This window comes from Poecilia mexicana, unplaced genomic scaffold (genome assembly GCF_051168715.1).
Source record: "Poecilia mexicana isolate PSO_F unplaced genomic scaffold, ASM5116871v1 scaffold_18, whole genome shotgun sequence".
Lineage (NCBI taxonomy): Eukaryota > Metazoa > Chordata > Actinopteri > Cyprinodontiformes > Poeciliidae > Poecilia > Poecilia mexicana.
This window is the reverse complement of record NW_028263387.1, coordinates 7,069,625-7,088,818: the sequence shown is the minus strand read 5'-3', so window position 1 is coordinate 7,088,818 and position 19,194 is coordinate 7,069,625. Positions and strand designations below refer to the sequence as shown.

Sequence of the window (19,194 nt, the reverse complement as noted above, 5' to 3'; positions counted from 1 at the left end):
TACACTGGGTGAAATCCTGAGACAGATATGACAAGGAACCGACGAGGAACAAGAAACACATTTGGGATTAAATACACAGAAGGTAATCAAGTAACGAGACACACCTGGGAAGAATCAAGAAGAATCGAGGACAATACAGAGACTCAATAGACACAGAAACCTAAAATAAACACACAGAGAAACTCAAATCCTCACACATGCACAATGCTGGCCCTCAAGGACCGACTTTGAACACCCCTGCCTTATATGGACTCATTTAAAAAAAGTTTCAACAAGTTTGAATTTCAAACTGGTTTTCAAAATTAAAAATAAAGAACATTTCCATCTGAAATGGAAAAAAAAAATAGATCTAAATTTGGGATTATGTTGTGCAGCTCTGTTTTTTGTGGCATTTGTATATTGTAACACAGCTCAGGTAAATGCAAAATTGCAGATAAAATAAATTTTGGGAAAAAAAAGTCAATTGATTTCACGTTGGGTAGCAACATAAGCAAGTCGTATTAATCTTTCAAAGCTGCCATGGCAACTTAGTACCCGCTTGTTCTCCCTGTTTACTCTAATAACTTTGCGGCTACCAAATCAGTGGCTCACGCTTCCATTGTTTTGTGTCTAAAACTCACATTTCCAAAAACCATCTTCCAGAAACTAGATGTCACATCTATAAAGCCATTGTAGAATCGGATTTGCATATGTGTGACTGTGTACGCACATACCTTTCCGTGTGCATGCGTCTGCATGTTTATTGAAGACAGGATGAGTATGATTATGTATGTGTGTGTGTGTGTGTGTGTGTGTGTGTGTGTGTGTGTGTGTGTCTGTCTGAGGGGGAGGAAATGCATGGAGTAAATGGGAGGGATTTAACCTGCCTCACCAAGGTATAAATTGCAAGAGTTTTGCGGTGCGTTGATAAAAGGTGTATGTTTGATCTGGGGACAGATCAGGCAGCTCTTTCATCAGCTACAGAACCACTTGTGAGTATAAGGTCCTTCTTTCTTTCTTTTTCTCTTTCTCTCTTTCTTTCTTTCAACTTTTTATTTGACATTAGACCGAATAACTCCTTTCCAGAGTCAAAAATTGGAACATGGATTAATATTTGTTCTTTGCTTCTCATTTGGGAGAGACTTCAGATTTCATAATGTCTTAAATTTGTATTTGCCAGAATTTGTCATATTATTACCAAGTATGATGCGAGTAAAACATCACGTTGCTAGGGGAGTTCACACCAAAATAATATATCATGAAGCATATACAAATGCATATACACATTTCACTTATTTTGTGTGCTTAGACAATGTACAGTAAGTCAGAAAATGAAAACTACACAATGTGCCATATGGACTCTTCATAGATGATGTCAAAAAGATTCAAAACTAAAGAAAATATCAATGTCTGTTATATATTGTTTATTTTTGGCATTACAAAGTTATATTTACATTCTTAAAAAAAATAGCAAAATTTGGAGTGCTTAAGGTTTTTTTTTTCTAGCATGCTGATAAAAAAACAAAGTGAATTTGTTAATTTACTGTATTCTAGTTTAATGATTGTCGTTGTACAGGAATCACAAAGACGGGCTGATGGGGCAGTTTACCTCCAAAAGTAACGTAACTGCCAGGGGGGTGCACTCTTCCACCAATGAGGAGGGACCTCCCAGGTACTCCTCACACCACTTTGACAGCAGCACCATGAATGGAAGCAATGGGCTTCGAATCCCTCCCACCATCGTCGTCTCCGATGAGTCCAGGTTGGTGCCATCATTAAGAGTCCGTTTTCACATTTTGGACAGGCTCTTTTTTTGTCAATAGGAAATGCACTTTTGCTTTTGAATCGGGTTAGGAATGGATGACAAATTGCCCATCCTCCCACCCTGCTGTGTTTTACTTCCAATTGTCATGATTTGTGGTTGTGGCTGTGAGGAAAGACGCAGGAAGGCCTAGGTAGACATGAAGAAAATAATGGTTTAATGATAAATCCAAGTAGCTGATTCGGGAGTACAAGGAACAGACGGTGTCAGAAGACACACACGACGTAGTACGACAAGGACCCGACAAGAGACAAAGACAACAGGTGGGTTTAAATACACAATCAGGGAACGATAAACACCTGGGAACAATCAGGACAGGACAGCACAGAGACTGACAGGGGAACAGAACTAAATAAGCACAGAAAAACCTCAAACTAAATACACAGATCACAACAGTTACCCCCCGCATCCCCAAGGGCAGCTACCAGATGCCCAAACAACAAAAAGTCAACAAAAAACAACTCATCAGGGTGGGTGGAGGGGCGACGGACAGAGAGCAAGAGACCACAGGGAACAACACGGAAGAAACTCAGTCCAAACAAAAAAGAAAAGCAGCACGGCCAAAGCAGGGCCTGCCGTGGATAATCCAAGGGCGTCCACGGCGCAACAGGCGGACCCTTAGAGGCGGGTCCGGTGGGTGTGGCCGTAGCTGGAGCCACGGGGGGGCAGCGATGAGACCTTTTGGGCCCAACCCCAGGCTCGGGAGCACCGGCAGGGGGCGGAGACTCCGGAGGAGCACAGGGAGGCAGGGAAGCAGCAGACGCTCAGGGGGCGGGATCTCCGGCGGCTCAGGGGAGCAGTAACGGCGGGGTCCAACTCTGGGCGGGCAGATCGCTAGCCGCGATCCCCTCAGCAGCCTCAGACTGGGAGAAGCTCCTCCAAAAAACTCCTCTTTAGACCTCCGCCACGGCCTCCGTCTTTTGGCTGGGTCTTTTTTTTCCTGCGTTCCTCACCTTGATCTGGTCGGGTCCTTCTGTCATGATTTGTGGTTGTGGTGGTGAGGAAATACGCAGGAAGGCATGACATGAAGAAAATAATGGTTTAATGCAGTGTTTCTCAATTCCGGTCCTCACGCCCCCCTGCCCTGCATGTTTTAGGTATTTCCCTTGTGCCACACACCTGGATCGAATCTGTGGGTGATTAACAGGCTTGTGCAGTACTTGATGGTCATGCAATCATTTGAGTCATTTGATAGTGTAATTTTAATAACTACAGAGGAAGCTAAATGAGAATGCCCAATATAAGGTTGTGTTGATCTTCTGTTTTAGAGGAGGATGTAGTTTACTATGTTGAAAAGAGAAAGTTGTGGATGTTTAACAGACTGTATCAAATGCAGAGCTTTACACCATGAATGCATATTTAGCCTTGCCCTGCGCTGCTCCCATCAGTCACGCATCCTAGAAGATTTGCTCTTTACTCACCCTGTGCTTACAACAAGCAGCAAAATGGAGCTGGAAGGTATCAAACAAAAGCCATAGTTTTCAGACATGCTTCTGCATCTCGTCATGCAGCACATCAGAGCGTCGCGGCTCCAGAGCAGAGCTGCGCAGGTCCTCCGTCTACAGCACCATGGACCTGGTGCCCCAGCTGGAGCATTACGCCAATACTTTGCCACGCCAGATGACAAAGAGCAGGCCGTCTCTTGAAACCCTGCGCAAGACATTTGAGGTACGTTTGTCCTTCAGTTTGTGCTATTTGACAAATTTTTCCATTTTATTAATGCATTGTTCTGCTATGTATACTCAATTTCTTTACATCAGTGGCAGCATATGGGAAAACATGAGGAGTGCAACCGGTGAAATTTAGCCCCTTTAAATGAAATGTGATAAATAAGTGTTAAAAATGTATTATTCAGACTGCTGTAGTATTATGTAAAATTTACTTTTTTAAGCTTTACATCATGTTATAATCAAAATCACACTTGGAGTGTTGAGTTGAGTTTTTCATACACGTTTAAGAAATCCTTCAATCTCCCATGGCAACCATTCAGCTGTCCAAAATGTCATCTGAACCTAGCTCTGCCTTCGAGGTGCAGCTCCTCTTTGGAGATGAAGTTTCCAAGCTTCCACCTCACAAAGCAGCCCTCTATGTGATTCCCCCATTCAGCTCCTTCAGACTAGCCTGAGGTAATTAGCAAACACTTGATGGAACTAGCATCTGGTAAGCTCATTATAGGAGCTACTACTCAGTGCAATGCTGGTAAAAATGCTGTTAAATGTTTAATAGAGGAGTCATGTTCTGATGACTTCCTGAAGGCAGATTGTTGGGAAGAGAATTACTTTCTTAAAGAGACAGAGGCCAAATTTTAAGGTGTTAAATTTCTTTTAAGTCACATTTGATACACATAACACTTTCATAACAACTGAAGGTAACATTTTGTGCTCTAAAATAACTGGATGTACCTGGAAAACACCTAATATCGCTCCTCTAAACAAATTATTTAACAGTTTAAGCCTGACAGATGGTTCAGTTTCATTAGTTCTTTCCTTTGCATTAAAGGTTGTGGAGATCGGAATGGACGGAACGTCCACCTCTGACTCAGGCAGCCTGCCGGCACCAGATATGGAAAACGAAGAGTCCGAAGATCCTAAAGGGGACGCTCCAGTTAGATTTGGCTGGATAATCGGTGTCAAGGTGAGATTTTGTTTCTTAATACTAAATTTAATGCGGGTAACGTAAATGCTACATTCATGAAAAAAAAAAGTCACATTTCTGACTTGCCAGCTAAATTATCAGCACAATCACCTGGTCACTATGCAAATATCACCTGGCTGTTTTCATTGGTCTTTGGTAACAGATGCGCTGCATGCTGAATATTTGGGGCGTTATCATGTTCCTGCGTCTGTCATGGATCACGTCTCAGGCAGGCATTGGTGAGTCATTGCTTCCGGGTTTTTGGAACTCAGTATATTTGATTTTCTAGCACACACCGCACTGATCTCCTTCTTATCTTGAGAATATCTAGATTTTTTGTTAACACTTTATTTGAAGGGGTGTGCATAAGACTGACATGACACTGTCATAAACATGACATAATATCTGTCATGAGTATAAATAAGTCTTTATGAATGTTTATGACAGTTGTCATGAAGTGTCGTTCGGTAAATAATGACACTTTTAATGCAAAGTTGCTCTAAAAGTTCAGTTGAAAGTCCATTAAAACAGAAATAAAACACAGAAATGAGTTATAATTATGACTAATAAATATATATTCCTCTGATGACAGTGCTGACTTGTGTAATTATCCTGATGTCCGTGGTGGTGACCTCTGTGACTGCACTGTCCATCTCTGCTATTGCCACCAATGGGAGGGTCAGATCAGGTGAGTCCATGTGTAAAGAGATGAAATGTAAACATTAATTTGCATTATTGTAAATTAAAAATGATGCACACTATGGGAAATTCATAGCTTAGGTCATCAGTACAAACAAATTATACATCACTGTGCTGCCTGAATTTAGTGGACGCTTGAAATTTTTGTACTCAGCATAGAAACATGATGGGAACAATGGAATGATGCACAAAATATATGTGTAAATAGAGTAAACAAAAACACTTTTATTAATTAAATTTGTTATACAACAAAGTAAGCAATGGAAGACAAAAATGCTTGAGAATTGCCTTGCAAAGATCCTTACTCTGTTTTATTCTGACAACCTGCTTTTACTGCTAATTAACAAAAGTACTCACTTTCTTGTACAAGTTTATAAAAATTGGCAATGGCTGCCTTTCCATTGACTTGAAATTTGAGCAAATTCCAAAAATAAATTTCCCAATGTAAACACTAATTTAAAAAACAAAACAAACAAACAAACAAACAAAAAAAAAACAACACTTTTTACATTGAAGAAATTTTTTGCCCTGGGTTGAAGTGTGTGTCGTTTAACAACTTATCGCGTCACCAAACCTATTCACGTGATTTTAACTGTATTTCTTATTTAGTAGAAACATTCAACATTAGTGGAATATCAACAAAGTTTGGCTCACATTTGTTGTGGGATTTAGAAATAATGCAGGAGGTGCATTTACAAATCTGCAAGCAGTTCCATTTGTCGAACTAGACATCCTGATAAAACACAACGGGTTCTTTTACTTTACAATTCTCCTAAAGACAGATTTTTGTTACCAGAAAAAAAATCTAATCTTTAACTTTCTTTCCAGTTCACAGATCTACAGTATTTTGTGTGTTTCAATCACACAAAATCGAAATAAGACACAAATTATAGACTGACATGGCAAAGTGTAAACATAAACAAAAAAAACTAAGTCAAAAGGATAGGAACAATTTTGAGAGGCAACGCAAATCTTATAGCTATAAACTACTTTATTATTTGAGTATTCTTTTGTTAGTTTTCATAAAAATTGTCTTTCGTGTGTGTGTGTGTGTGTGTGTGCGTGCGTGTGTGAAACATTTTGCAGGCGGAGCATATTTCATGATCTCCCGCACGCTGGGTCCTGAAATCGGAGGACCAATTGGACTGGTGTTTGCCTTAGCAAACGCGATGGCCTGTGCGCTCCACACTGTTGGTTTTTCATTGGTGGTTCGTGATTTGACGCATGTATGTGGATCTGTTTCATCTTGTGTCAATACTTGTTTTATTCAGACAGAAAAAAAAAAATCATATTTATAAGTTCAGTGAGTATGTTTTAAGGTGATTTTAGTGTATGGCAAAAGAATGTGAAGGTTTTCATGCATATTTTTTGGAAAATGATTAAAACACAGATACAGGTAAGTATTTCCATAAATGTTTTCATCGTATTACGCCTTTCATATAAACCCCAATGTGTTGCATAGCTTTTTTGAGAATTATGTCACTCATTTTAGGAATTTGGTGCCATCATGGTGGATCCAATCAATGACGTTCGCATTATAGGCGTAGTCACAGTCACGATTCTTCTTATGATTACTCAGGCTGGAATGGCGTGGGAGTCCAAGGTGAGCCTATTCGTGGGAAATTTTGTGCGACAAAGCAACACCATTTTGCTTTGTTCATGAAATGTTCTTTGACTTAATCATTTTTAAATAACTTGCTTTGTGTTTTCAGACCCAGATTTTGTTCTTCCTAGCGCTTATGGTGTCCTTTGCAAACTACATTATTGGCACTGTAATCCCTCCAACCATTGAGAAGCAGGCTATCGGCATCTTCGGATACCGAGGTAAAGAACTCTTCTCTTTCCCACCAAACACTTCATTCGACGACGTAATTGGAAACACAACTCCTGACTCGATGTCAACGCTCTCTACAGGCGATATTTTTGTCCAGAACCTCACACCAAACTGGCGGGGCGCTCAAAACGATTTTTTCCGGATGTTCGCCATTTTCTTTCCTGCTGCTACTGGAATTATGTCCGGGGTCAACATCTGTGGAGATCTAAAGGTTTGAATCTCAACAAGGCTGAAAGAAAACAAGGAGCAACAAGGAGCAAGGTGATGATCAGCTTTCTGTTCGCAGGACCCTGCAACAGCTATCCCAAAGGGTACATTAATGGCTATTTTTTGGACAACATTGAGCTACCTGGTGATAGCAGTAACTACAGGTAGGTAACTTTTATAACATTACTACCTTCATCTTGTCTAATTATTGATTGACTCAATATAACTTTGAGCTTCCTGAAGTTAGTGTTTGCCAATACTGACATTAAAATTGTTAAACAAAATGAAAATGCAAGAGGTAATCTTCCCGTTTAGTGTCCATGTAGTAAAGAAACTGTAGTTTTCCAAAAAATGTGGTAAGAAATATCAGAAAGTTCAGCTCAGACTTGGAATATTTTTTTTTTCCAGGGTCATGTGTGGTGCGGGACGCCTCTGGGAATAAAAGTCACATCCTGACGGGAAACCACACAGACGGTTGCGTGGGACTGGCATGTAACTTGGGTTGGAACTTCACAGACTGTAGCCAGTCGCAGACCTGTCGATATGGACTCGCCAACAGCTTCAATGTATCTATCAAACTCATTGTCGTGGATAGATAGTTCAGTTTCACTTAAGTGTCGTTTACAGTCTTTAAGCATGGCTGTATAAAATGATCTCCTGTTGACTTTACTCAAATATTCTAACCAGGTTCTTGGACAACTCTCCGGTGTTTACTACATCATCATTGTGGGAATCTTTGCTGCCACTTTATCTTCTGCCCTGGGTTTTCTTGTCTCTGCACCCAAAATCTTTCAGGTGAAACAACGTTCACCTAAAGTATTCTGTTTTATACCACTAAATTGTGTGTCAACATTGAATAAAAAACAACTTTCCTGTCTTTTTTTCAGTGTCTGTGCAATGACAAGATATACCCTTACATCATTTTCTTTGCAAAAGGTTATGGGAAAAACAACGAGCCACGTCGAGCTTATATTCTCTGCTACTTAATTGCAACAGCTGTCATCCTTATTGGTGTGTAAAATGTGATTTTTTTTTTTTTTTACAAATGATTATTCATATTTTACACAGGTTAACAGTGTAAGTTTACATTTTGTCTGTTTGCTGCCCACTACAGCGGACCTTAACGCCATTGCTCCCCTCATCTCTAATTTCTTCCTTTGCTCCTATGCCCTGATTAACTTCAGTTGTTTTCATGCATCCATCACCAATTCCCCTGGTAAGTCACTTACCTTTTTTATTTTAATTAATCTATTTGCAGTTAATATAGTCTAAAATTTGTCATTAAATAATTGCTGTTGCTAATGACATAGTGTAAATAACAGAGACCCATAATGGGGTTTATTTTAAGAGCAAATTTATACAATCAATGTTATTTAGGACAAAATAAATACTCATGAAATAAGACTTTATGCATATAATACAGATTACAATTGTGTTTCTTTCAGAAAGGAGGAATGTTTAAGTTAGTGTCTAGATTTAGAAAGTCTATTTTACTTGGTTGTTAGAGGTGTTTTTGACTGAAAATAGTTTGCGAAATTAGAAATATGGATTTTGGATGTGGGAATTACTTTCTGGAAAGGAGAAAATAACTTTAAATTTGGAACAGAGATAAAACAAATCACCTTCTAGAACTTTGTTCTAGTAAAGCTAACCTAAGTGAACACATTAATATTTTCTCATGACGAAGGGAGATTTGTTTATTATGTATTTATTTACTTTTTTTTGTGTTTATTTATTTTCCCCACAAGCACACGCAAAATAGGTTTCACACTGAATCCTGGGCCACTCCTGTACAAAGAGTCTGGAACATTTTACTTGCTCTGACAGAGATTTGTAAATTTGAATAGATGTGAGCAATTTTGAATAGTCAAAAGCAGAAACAAAAAGTTTGCAAATTTAAATCATGTTTAGACAAGCAAAACAGAATTAAAACCAATCTGTAAGTCTAAAAACTTTATTTCCCCAGAGATTATACTATCTTTGCTAAGTAAAAATACCTTAGCCTCATTAATGCCTAATGAGTTTTGCTACAGATTACCCCAGAGGTGGGTGGAGTACCCAATAAAATGTACTCAAGTAAGAGTAGCATTACTCCAACATAATTCAAATAAATGTAAAAAGTAGCTGTCTAAGAAATTGCGTAAGAGTAAAAAAGTATTTGGCAAAAAGTCTACCCAAGAACTCAGTAACTTAAAAAATGACATAATCAGATCGACCAAAATATAAAGTTAAGTGGAAATGTTGGTATCTTAAAGACAAAAATAACAAGAATTCATATACCATATTTCCCGGACTATAGAGCGCACCATACTATAAGCTGCACCTTTAAAAAAAATAAAAATCTGGAAACGTACATACTGTATATAAACCGCTGGTATCTCTGTTGCTCTCGGTTTTCCATAAGGACCCAGCAGAGGGCTGTGTCCTAATAAATCTGCTGGATATATTAAGAATGCAGCCCTCCGTCTCCAAAGCCAAATCATGGTTTTGTTCACGCTAAGCTTACGTGCAGCGGCTCTATTTCCCTCCTGTAGTGCCAGATTGACAGCCTTCAACTTAAAAGCTGCATCATATGAGTTTGAAAACATTTCTCTGTTGTGCCTGCTGCTAGCATGAGCTTGTTAAATGAAAATTAGCATGTTCTTCTTTGATTTACAATTTTGACTTCGAATGATTCACTTCCTGCTAAAGAGCCCCCTGGTGGTTGAAGAAAAATCCACAGAAAAGCCGAACTGGGCTATAAGCCACATGGTTCAAAGCTTAGGAAAAAAGTAGCAGCTTATAGTCCGGAAAATACGGTAAGTAACAAAAAATAAATAAAGTCAGGCAAAAGAAATTTGTTCCAAATCAGTTTCTTTGTAAACTTATGAAACTTTAACAAAAACTGCAGGTCTGTGTCTGGTGAATTTGTGGTTAAAAAATCTCTGTTTTCCATTCAGTGGGTAGAAAATCCAGAAATTTTACTCAAGTAAGAGTTTAAATACTTCATAATAAAATAAGTAAAGTAAAAGTCAGCATAGTAAAAATACTCCTAAAAGTAATTTTTTTAAAGTTACTCAAGTAGCTAGAAGTAACTAGTTATACTACCCAACTCTGCAGGTAACTCCCTAAAGTTCTGCCTCTTTATGAGTCAGCTGGTTTAGCATCTCCGTTCACGTAGCAGATTGGACAAACATGACCAACAACCCTTCTTAGAGAGGAATATCAAAAAGTACATTTAAGGTAGATAACGTGGGAAAACACGTCTTATTTGTCGACTCTTTCAGGCTGGAGGCCGTCCTTCCGCTACTACAGCAAATGGACGGCTCTGTTTGGAGCGGTCATATCTGTGGTGCTGATGTTCCTGTTCACCTGGTGGGCCGCTCTGGTCACCTTCACTATCATCATCTTCCTCTTAGGATACGTCAACTACAACAAACCAAGTGGGTGCAGCTCGTTGAGCCTGAGCTCAGTTCAGCTGAGAGACGTTAAACTGAAAACAAGCAGAAAACTTTCTGCTGCGTTTGGTCTTGCTAAGCCACTGCTTCTCTTTCCACAGAGTTAAACTGGGGTTCGTCAATGCAGGCAGGCACATACAACATGGCTCTGTCTTCCTCCGTCTCTCTGACCGGAGTGGAGGATCATGTGAAGAATTTCAGGTGAGTCGTCCTAAAGAATATCGTAGATTTTCAATATATTTTCATTAACACAATAATGATCCTTCCTTTGTTTACTCATTTATTAAATGTTCTTACACCAATCCTTGGATATTTTTACTTATTTTAATTGTACACAGTTCTTTAAAAGTCCTGTGAGTAAATATATTTGCCCATTTATCCATAATAGCTGGAATTTTCAATATCTAGCAAGTTATTTTTGCAATTTACTGTCTATTAACCCCTAGAACCCGACGGACCCACCGGTGGGTCCAGCTGCCGGGACCTCGGCTCGCTCTGTAAACAAAGGCTCCACGTGCCTTTAAATTTTTTTTATTTTTTATTATCCGCTAAAAGAGGCTTTGATCTTTCAAAAACTATTCCGCAGAAAGGTTTTGCCCAAAATGTTAAGTTTAAATTTATTTATACCCACTGAGGGTGTAAGAGGTTTAAAAGAGTGCCACTCAGAATAATTTCACTCGATGCTGTACGGGAGATAGCGCAAAGTGGGGCAGAATTACGGTAAATTTGACTGGATTGTTGCCGACATGTTTTGTCTGGAAGTGGTTCCCAAAGTGTGGTGGCACAGTGCCGTTGAAGCAGCACGGGAAGCAGTATGGATGAATGAAAAAAATTAAAATAAAAACAGTTATACAAAAGTTTTTTCACTGTAAAAGTAGTTCATAGTGTGTTTTGTTGCAACCTGAAGTGTGAAATAAACTTCAGTGGAGTTTGAAAACAAAATATGTGTATATGTCTGGTTGAACGACGTGTGTGCCCAGTTAATTTTTTTTTTCTCTTTAGGGGGTGGGAGGTTTATGGTAATTCATAAAGGGAGCCAGAGAATCTTTTGGAATCACTGAGTTAACCAGCTTTAAATTAGACCTTTTTGCATTGCCTTGCACATGGCAAAACTCATTTAATCCTAATTTTGTCAATTCGTGTAGCAAAAAAGCTAAACAGGGAATCTGTTAATCATTAACAGATTAACTGTATCATTAACAATTAATGGAACAAAATAATTTAGTTTTAATAGAAAACCGTTTTAAATGTTTGAAATTCAGGGAACGTGGAACATTTTTCAGGTTGTTTTGCTTTTTTTCCTGATGTGGAAAACAGTTTGAAACTATTCTCAGCAACAACAGTGAGAATTTTTTTTGTGTGTGTGTTTTCTTTTTTGGGGCTGGGGGAAATCTTAATGTAAAGAGTTCAATAAATGGGTGCAACATGTCTGCTTGTTAGTAGAAATCCCATTTAATATGATCTTAACATAAAAACTAAAGGAGTGGCTATAAAGAAGACAAACAGGTTCAATGAGAAGATGGTCAAATGGACTAATAAAGTCCACACTTTATTAAATCCCCTCACAGCTCTTTGGACTTGAAACAAAGAAATTAGTCTGATTTGAAACTTTTGCCCGGCATTCTGTCCAAAACATTTACCAATTCCCATTTTTTTTTTTTTTTTTTTTTTTTTTTGCTTTCTCCTGTCTTCGACCAGGCCCCAGTGTCTCGTCCTGACTGGTCCTCCAAACCAGCGGCCTGCACTAGTGGACTTTGTCGGCTCCTTCACGAAACACATCAGCCTCATGATCTGTGGCGATATTATACTGGTACTGTAGCTTTTGGGCATATATACAAAGAATCCCCTTAAAAAATGAGCACAAAGCTACATTTTATCAACACTAAAACTGTTTAGCTGTATTTCTGGTTGCCTTCAATCCCATTTTCCTTCACTGAATGTTCCTATCAATGAAATGGATGTTATTTTTTTGCCTTTTCTAGGAGCAGGACAGGAAGATGCGGCCTCAGGACGCCACAAACAGTTTGGTGAAGTGGATGAACAAAAGGAAGGTGCGGTCGTTCTACACTCCCCTGTCCGCTGACAACTTAAGGGATGGAACTAAGCAGCTGCTACAGGTAAGAAAAATGATTTATTCTATTTTTTCACAATATATTTGTTGAAGGAATCCAAGAATACCAAAGATAAACATCGCAGTAACTACTAATTCAAACTTAATTGGACTCTGGAAGGGTGGAAAACCTACAAATCTCAGTTTATTTTGGTAGATGCTCCCTATAGAGTGTGTATTGCAGTGAGTGTGGCAGATATCCAGAAATAAACTGTTTACAAAGGTTAAAAACGACAAACATTGTAATAAATGTTCTGTCAAATGCAAGGGCGTAGGTTTGGTCTAAGTTTTGGTGGGGACCTTGACACCCCCCCCCTCCCGGCAGCACAGTGAAATGCCCAAGAGCACCGAACATTTTTGAGAAGGGGGGGAAACCACATTGGCTTAATAACCCCTCCCCCCAACCATAACCATATCATACATCTTGTGTATACAACCAGATACAGTCATACTCAGCAGATCAGTTCAAGAACACTTTACTTTTTCCTTTACAAAATTCAGCAAACGTTACAAGTAAGATCAAAAGAAATATCCTCTGGATACAGCAAACACAATTGCAGATAAGAAGAAATCAATAATAAAATAAAAAAGAAAAAATATTACATAATTAACAGACCTATTCTACCTCACATTCAGTGCTGACCTTACTAAACACCGGACTTTACAACAAATGCGTTGCGTGATAGATATCTAACTTATGGGTCCACTCACTGTACTTACAGCCGACGTAGCGAAATAATTTCTAATGTCTGTCCTTTTCTTTTTTGGTGGCGACATGGTCTCGGAGACTCAGAAGGAGACGCGTGTGCCCAGCTAGCCGCCGCCTTTAGCAGCTAATCAAAGAACGTCCGACGATTCAACTGACTCCCCCTCCCCCCACAGCACCGTTCCGACACGGTCTCGGAGGCTCATAATAAATGTCAAACTAAGAAGCTTCCGTTCCGCGCACCGCCTGTTGCTGCTAATCAAAGATCGTAGATCCACGTTCTTTGAGCCAATATGGCAAAAATTGGTCGGGACTTTTTCATATCCCGTGAATATTGGTCGGGACATGTCCCTACCGTCCCTACCCAAACCTACGCCCATGGTCAAATGAAGTGCTTTGACAATATTTAATCAAAATGTCAATCGTTCACCTTTAATCTTTTCAAGGCGTCTGGTCTGGGTAAACTGAAACCCAACACTCTGGTTCTGGGCTTCAAGTCGAACTGGAGGGACAGCGCTCCAGAAAGCATCGAGGACTACATCAGCACCATTTAGTAAGATTGAAAGTTTCTTTTCAACCGACTCAAAATATTTCATTTTGAGCCTAACAGCTGCTGAACTAACAGCTGCTGAACTAACAGCAGCTGCGATATGAATGTTAAAACATTAATATGTTATATGATTTAAAAGAGAATTTCTGATTTTCTAATTATGGTTGTTGTTTTTTTTTTTACAGTGATACGTTTGACTCCAACTACGGTTTGTGCATCTTGAGGATGATATCTGGACTGGATATCTCTGATGATTTAGAATTTGAAGGTTTTTTTTTTTTTTTTTACTCAACAATATTTTATTTTTGGACTTCACCACATAAAGCTATAATTAAACTAACATGGATCTGACCATGTCATTTGAACCCCACAGTCAACCAGGGCTTTGAGGCCGATGAAAATGTGGACAATCTGGACCAGCAAACCAACGAGGAGGAAACGGGTGAGGTGGCACATCAGCGAAAATATAAAACTCTGTTTGTCTGAACTTTTCTACTTCAATAAACACAGTGGAAAAATGAAATGAAATTCAAAGTCACGCAAGAAACAACTGTGAAGATACTGAGAATGCCATATGTTTACAGTCATTGTTTTCAGAGAACATTTTCCACCTCTCCTTTGTTTATAGTAAAGAAATTGTAGCAGCTGTTGCCATAGCATGTTTTTCTGTTCCACGATCACTTAAACTAAAAGTTACTCTACTTGCAAGTTACTGACTGATGCAGCAACACAAATTATTAGGCGTCATTTTGTGTAAATACATACCGCACCTAGGTACCGTAAATATTGACTCTCATACACTCTGTTTCAAGATGTCTTGCATGTTAAAACTCAACATGTCTTCACAATTCTTAACCTCTCTTCACAAAGTTGTGACTCACGTTGCGTGTTCGCGTTATTGGCAAAGGTAAAAGTTTATCAGGCATTTGCAGTAAACAAACAACACAACAACCGTTAAATTTGTTCACATAAACATGTATTACAAGTATTTTTATCTGACTTTAACAGTAAGTTAAGTGAATTTAGGTTCTGTGTTGGTAGTTTTTGTTTTCTGATGTTTCTTGGGATTCCATGACTTATCAGTACATACGTCGGTATAGGTTGATATCGATCCCTTTTTAATGTATCGTATCGCCCTGCCAAATAAAATGGACGGATATTTATTTCTGTTTTGTCGCTGCTTGTTTCTGGAGGGGAAGTGGAAGAGGCCGGTCATGTGGTGATGTATGGTCATGTGATATTGATGCAGCGCGGGGTTTTGCCACTTTCAGCAGCTGGGTTTCCATTACAAATGTGCACAAAACATTGTTGATATTCTGCTAATGTTTAAAAAAAGAAATGTCGTTTTGCAATTCAGGTGTTTCTATAAATTAAGAAACGCAATTAAAATCGTACGTGGATAAGCTTGCTCACACAATAAGTCATTATAAAAACATGTATTTGTGCATCAGTGATTGTTTTGCTTTCCTCTAAAGCTTCTCCTTGTGTTGCAGCTGATGACATGTCTGACGAAGGCAGCAGCGATCAGATGAAGACCGTGTTTCAAAACGACCAGGGAAAGAAAACCATTGATGTCTACTGGATCGCAGACGATGGAGGTGAGTAATAAAGGGGAACGAAGGGATTTAGCTTTAGATATTTATAGATTAAAAAAAAAACATGAAACAGCTGCAAACTTTTCCAAGAGTGATCAGGATAAGAACAATAGTAATAATGGGGGGTTTCCAATGGCAAAAACATGTCCTGATCAAAAAGAACTAGAAAAATTAATCATAAAATGCACATTGAAGATCTTTGGGAAAATATCCTGTGCACTGATGGGACAAAAATTGAACTTTTTGGAACGTGTGTCACATCACAACACAGCATTTCAGAAAAAGAAAAAATATCCACTAAAAAGCATAGTGATGCTGGGAGAGTGCTTTTCAAACCTTCTTACAGTTGGACCAAAACTATGCAGTAGTTTAAAAAATTTTAAAAAAAATTATTTCTGTAATAAAAAATGAAAAATAATTTTTTTTTAAATTATTTCTATTACCTAATGAGTTTTCTGATTCTTGTGATATATAAATCTTTGTAGATGTTAAAGGAACAGAAGGTAATTTTGAATGAAAATTGACTGTATGAACATCTCTGTCTGCAAGAGAAGCTGCAAGACATGGATTAAGGATTTACTTATAAAAATTGTAGATTTTATGACCAAATGCTCGCATTTTTTAGTAATAATCCATTACTGTGCTTTAAACCAGGTTTTAAGATAAGCCTGGTTTGAGGTTTTAAGATAAACCATCTTGTTAAAACCTTAAACCAGGTTTTATCCAGGTTTAAGATAAAACTTGGTTTATCTTAAAATACCGTTTTAAGATAAATGTGTTCCCGTCACTTCTATTCAGATCAGTGGCTTAAACTATTACCATTTATAATCACTTTGTCTGTTTTAAGGTCTGACTCTACTGGTGCCCTACCTGGTCACCAGGAGGAAACGCTGGCGCCGATGCAAAGTCCGGGTTTTCACCGTGGGCGACGAACAAAACATGGAGGAGACTCGCGACGAGTAGGTTTTCCAAGAAAGATTTGGACTCAGAAGAGAAAAGAAATGTTTTGCTATTCATTTCTTTGTTGAAATCAAGTTGTTTGAGCACTTTTATGTAGAGTTTTTTGATTAGAGTGGATTGGAGAGCTGTGTAATGCAGGGAACATGATGTTATCTTATATATTTCAGGATGATGGCTCTGCTGAACAGGTTTCGTTTGAACATTAGTGATGTTATAGTCATGACAGACATTGAGAAACGCCCTCATCCAAAAAGGTAAGAAAAATGTAATGATATCATTTTTTTTATGTTTATGAAGCACAAAAAAGTGGAATATACTTTTAGTAAATAATCTACAGCATTGGTATTAACTGTTGGTTTAAAATATTGGGAAAATCCATTTGTCTCATATACCAACATAACGGTGTTCCAATAAGACTCACTCGCTTTCACAGGTTTCCATCTGTATGTGTTCACTTCCAGGCAGTGTGTTTGTTCTTCACAGGAAAATTGACCTTTGCTTCCTTATTTCAGCTTGAGCAGGTTTGTGGACAGCGTCGCCCCCTTCAGGCTACATGATGAACAGCAGGAAGGCGTCTCAGTGCAGGAGCTGAGACAAAGCGCTCCCTGGAAGATATCTGACAAACAATTTGAGGCCTTTAAGCTGAAGGTGGGCGTTTTTAGCAAACATTTGAGGCAAAACTACGTCTTAGCAGAATAAAAATATCTAATATATTGTTTACCTTTTACAGTCTGAGCGAAAGGTGAGGCTGAATGAAATCATTCGGAAGAATTCTCAACACACTGCTCTTGTTCTAGTGTGAGTATAGATCGTAAACACCTGAAAATGTTCGGATGAAGAAAGCATTTACAGCTAACTGATGGAATCGTATATTTACCGACACATTTATTTGTGTATTTTCCTCGCAGGAGCCTTCCAGTTCCTCAAAGCGATTGCCCCAGCGCTTTGTATATGGCCTGGCTGGACACTCTGACGTGTGGCCTTCACTGCCCCGCCGTGTTGATACGAGGAAACCAACAGAACGTCCTCACGTTCTACTGCCAGTAAAACTAGCAATGGACCGATCCACCTTCTTTCACTTCTGATATCGATACCGATATCTGAGGTTTAGCATTGCCCAATAAACTGACTACATTAGTGAAAAAGTGAAAAGTAAACTGCAACAAACCTTGAAGAATGACGGCGCTCAGGCCACAAAGTATAAAATTAGACTGAATAGATCAGCCCCTATGAACCGGAGACATTATCACTGTTACCCTATCTAGAATATTTTTTTCAATATCGGAACTGATAAAAATATTTAATATTGGATCAGAGCATCTCTAAGTGAAACTTCATGTTTAGTGATGGGATTGTAATAGGAATGAAGAACTGTTCTGTAAATAATTCTCCACGAATAATAGCGAGATGAAATGTTGAAATATGTATATGTCTGTAATATTACAAAAAGAGACGTAGCTAATGCTATAAAAAAGGTGTAGCTTCTGCTGGAGTCAAGTGAGTTAACAACAATGTATAGATATGGAGTAACTTCATGTAGTGAATTTATTTTTCTTCTTGTGGATCTTAATTTAGATTTCAGATCAACCAATAGTTGAGTTTCTTGGTTCTTAAAGAGGAAGAGATGAGAATCAGACTCAAAAATACACAAGAGTGTTTTACAGGATCCTGTTAGCCTCACATTCTAGACTTAAAATGTAAAAACCAAACACATCCTGAAGAAGCTTGAAAAGAAGTATCAAAGAACATTAGTGTGATGGAGACCAGGGGTTCCATCCCTAATTGATTATTGATATTATGCTTAGTTTATTTACAGATCAAATGCTTTTTGTTTCATTTCTTTATTTCAGTTACACTGACATTTAGTTAAACATTCTTCCAGGCAGAGGGACTGGCCTTCCTTCCTGTACAGGGAGATTGTGGGTAAAATCTGAGTTTGTTTCTCATTTCTATTGGTTTAATTTGAGTTTGCTAATTGTTTAAGTACTTAACTTTACCGGGTGTGTCTCCTCAGCAGGGGAGACATGTGCTCCAGGTTTTGTTAAAAAGCTCCTGGAACATACCATTACCATTAAGAGGGGTAATGCTCTGAGGAGTTATATTTAGCTAAATGTATTCTTTGATTGACCTTAGATCAGTTTAGCTCTAATGATTTGCATATATGTAAATATGTGTTGGTACCATTTTTTGTTTTGGTGTTAAGTTTGTGTAAGTAGTGTTTGTTTCTTGTTTGGTCTTTTCTGATCACCCCTTTCCTTGGTATAAGTAGTGAACTTGCCTCAGGTATAAATGTCAGCTTCTTTGTCTCACTTGTAACATAACCACTATGTGTGTTTTTTTCTGACTAAATACATTAAAGAGTAAATGTATCAAACTGTTTTGTTAAAATTATTCCGAACTGAAAGGGTGGGCAGGGGGAGGACATGGAATCAAGGAGCCACATAGCAGAGTTGTAGTCAAGACCACCAAACCCGAGACCAAGTCAAGACGAAGACCAGTGCCCTGCGCTACATGACACAATAAAATGAAGTGTACTTATCAAAATTGCTTCTCAAATTGATCTGAAAGATCCACATTCCCATAAAACACATAGATATTAAATACTTAGAGCTGAAATCAATTTAATCAGTATCAATTGAAACTCTTCATTCTGTTTTGCTT

The 19,194-nt window shown here is 38.4% G+C and overlaps 1 protein-coding gene across 1 annotated transcript; it reads left to right on the top strand.

The window, feature by feature from the left end:
* The first annotated feature begins 825 nt into the window (after positions 1–825).
* LOC106933487 (solute carrier family 12 member 3-like) lies at positions 826–18,907 on the top strand. The gene is made up of 28 exons (XM_088015345.1): positions 826–971; positions 1,556–1,741; positions 3,313–3,469; positions 4,301–4,435; positions 4,599–4,674; positions 5,028–5,123; positions 6,221–6,360; positions 6,627–6,737; positions 6,847–6,958; positions 7,049–7,179; positions 7,255–7,339; positions 7,584–7,741; positions 7,863–7,970; positions 8,063–8,186; positions 8,290–8,391; positions 10,442–10,597; positions 10,714–10,813; positions 12,311–12,422; positions 12,595–12,729; positions 13,875–13,981; positions 14,164–14,246; positions 14,352–14,420; positions 15,472–15,576; positions 16,421–16,532; positions 16,701–16,787; positions 17,046–17,181; positions 17,264–17,331; positions 17,442–18,907. The coding sequence occupies exons 2-28, from the start codon at positions 1,575–1,577 to the stop codon at positions 17,578–17,580; spliced, it is 3,111 nt and encodes a 1,036-aa protein (XP_087871471.1). The 5' UTR covers positions 826–971; positions 1,556–1,574; the 3' UTR covers positions 17,581–18,907.
* Positions 18,908–19,194: the final 287 nt, after the last annotated feature.

Coding starts and splice junctions, on each gene's coding strand:
- LOC106933487 (XM_088015345.1), top strand. CDS start 1,575: ATGGGGCAGTTTACCTCCAAAAGTAACGTAACTGCCAGGGGGGTGCAC. Junction 1,742..3,312: donor GTCGTCTCCGATGAGTCCAG/GTTGGTGCCATC, acceptor CTCGTCATGCAG/CACATCAGAGCGTCGCGGCT. Junction 7,971..8,062: donor CTGCACCCAAAATCTTTCAG/GTGAAACAACGT, acceptor TCTTTTTTTCAG/TGTCTGTGCAATGACAAGAT.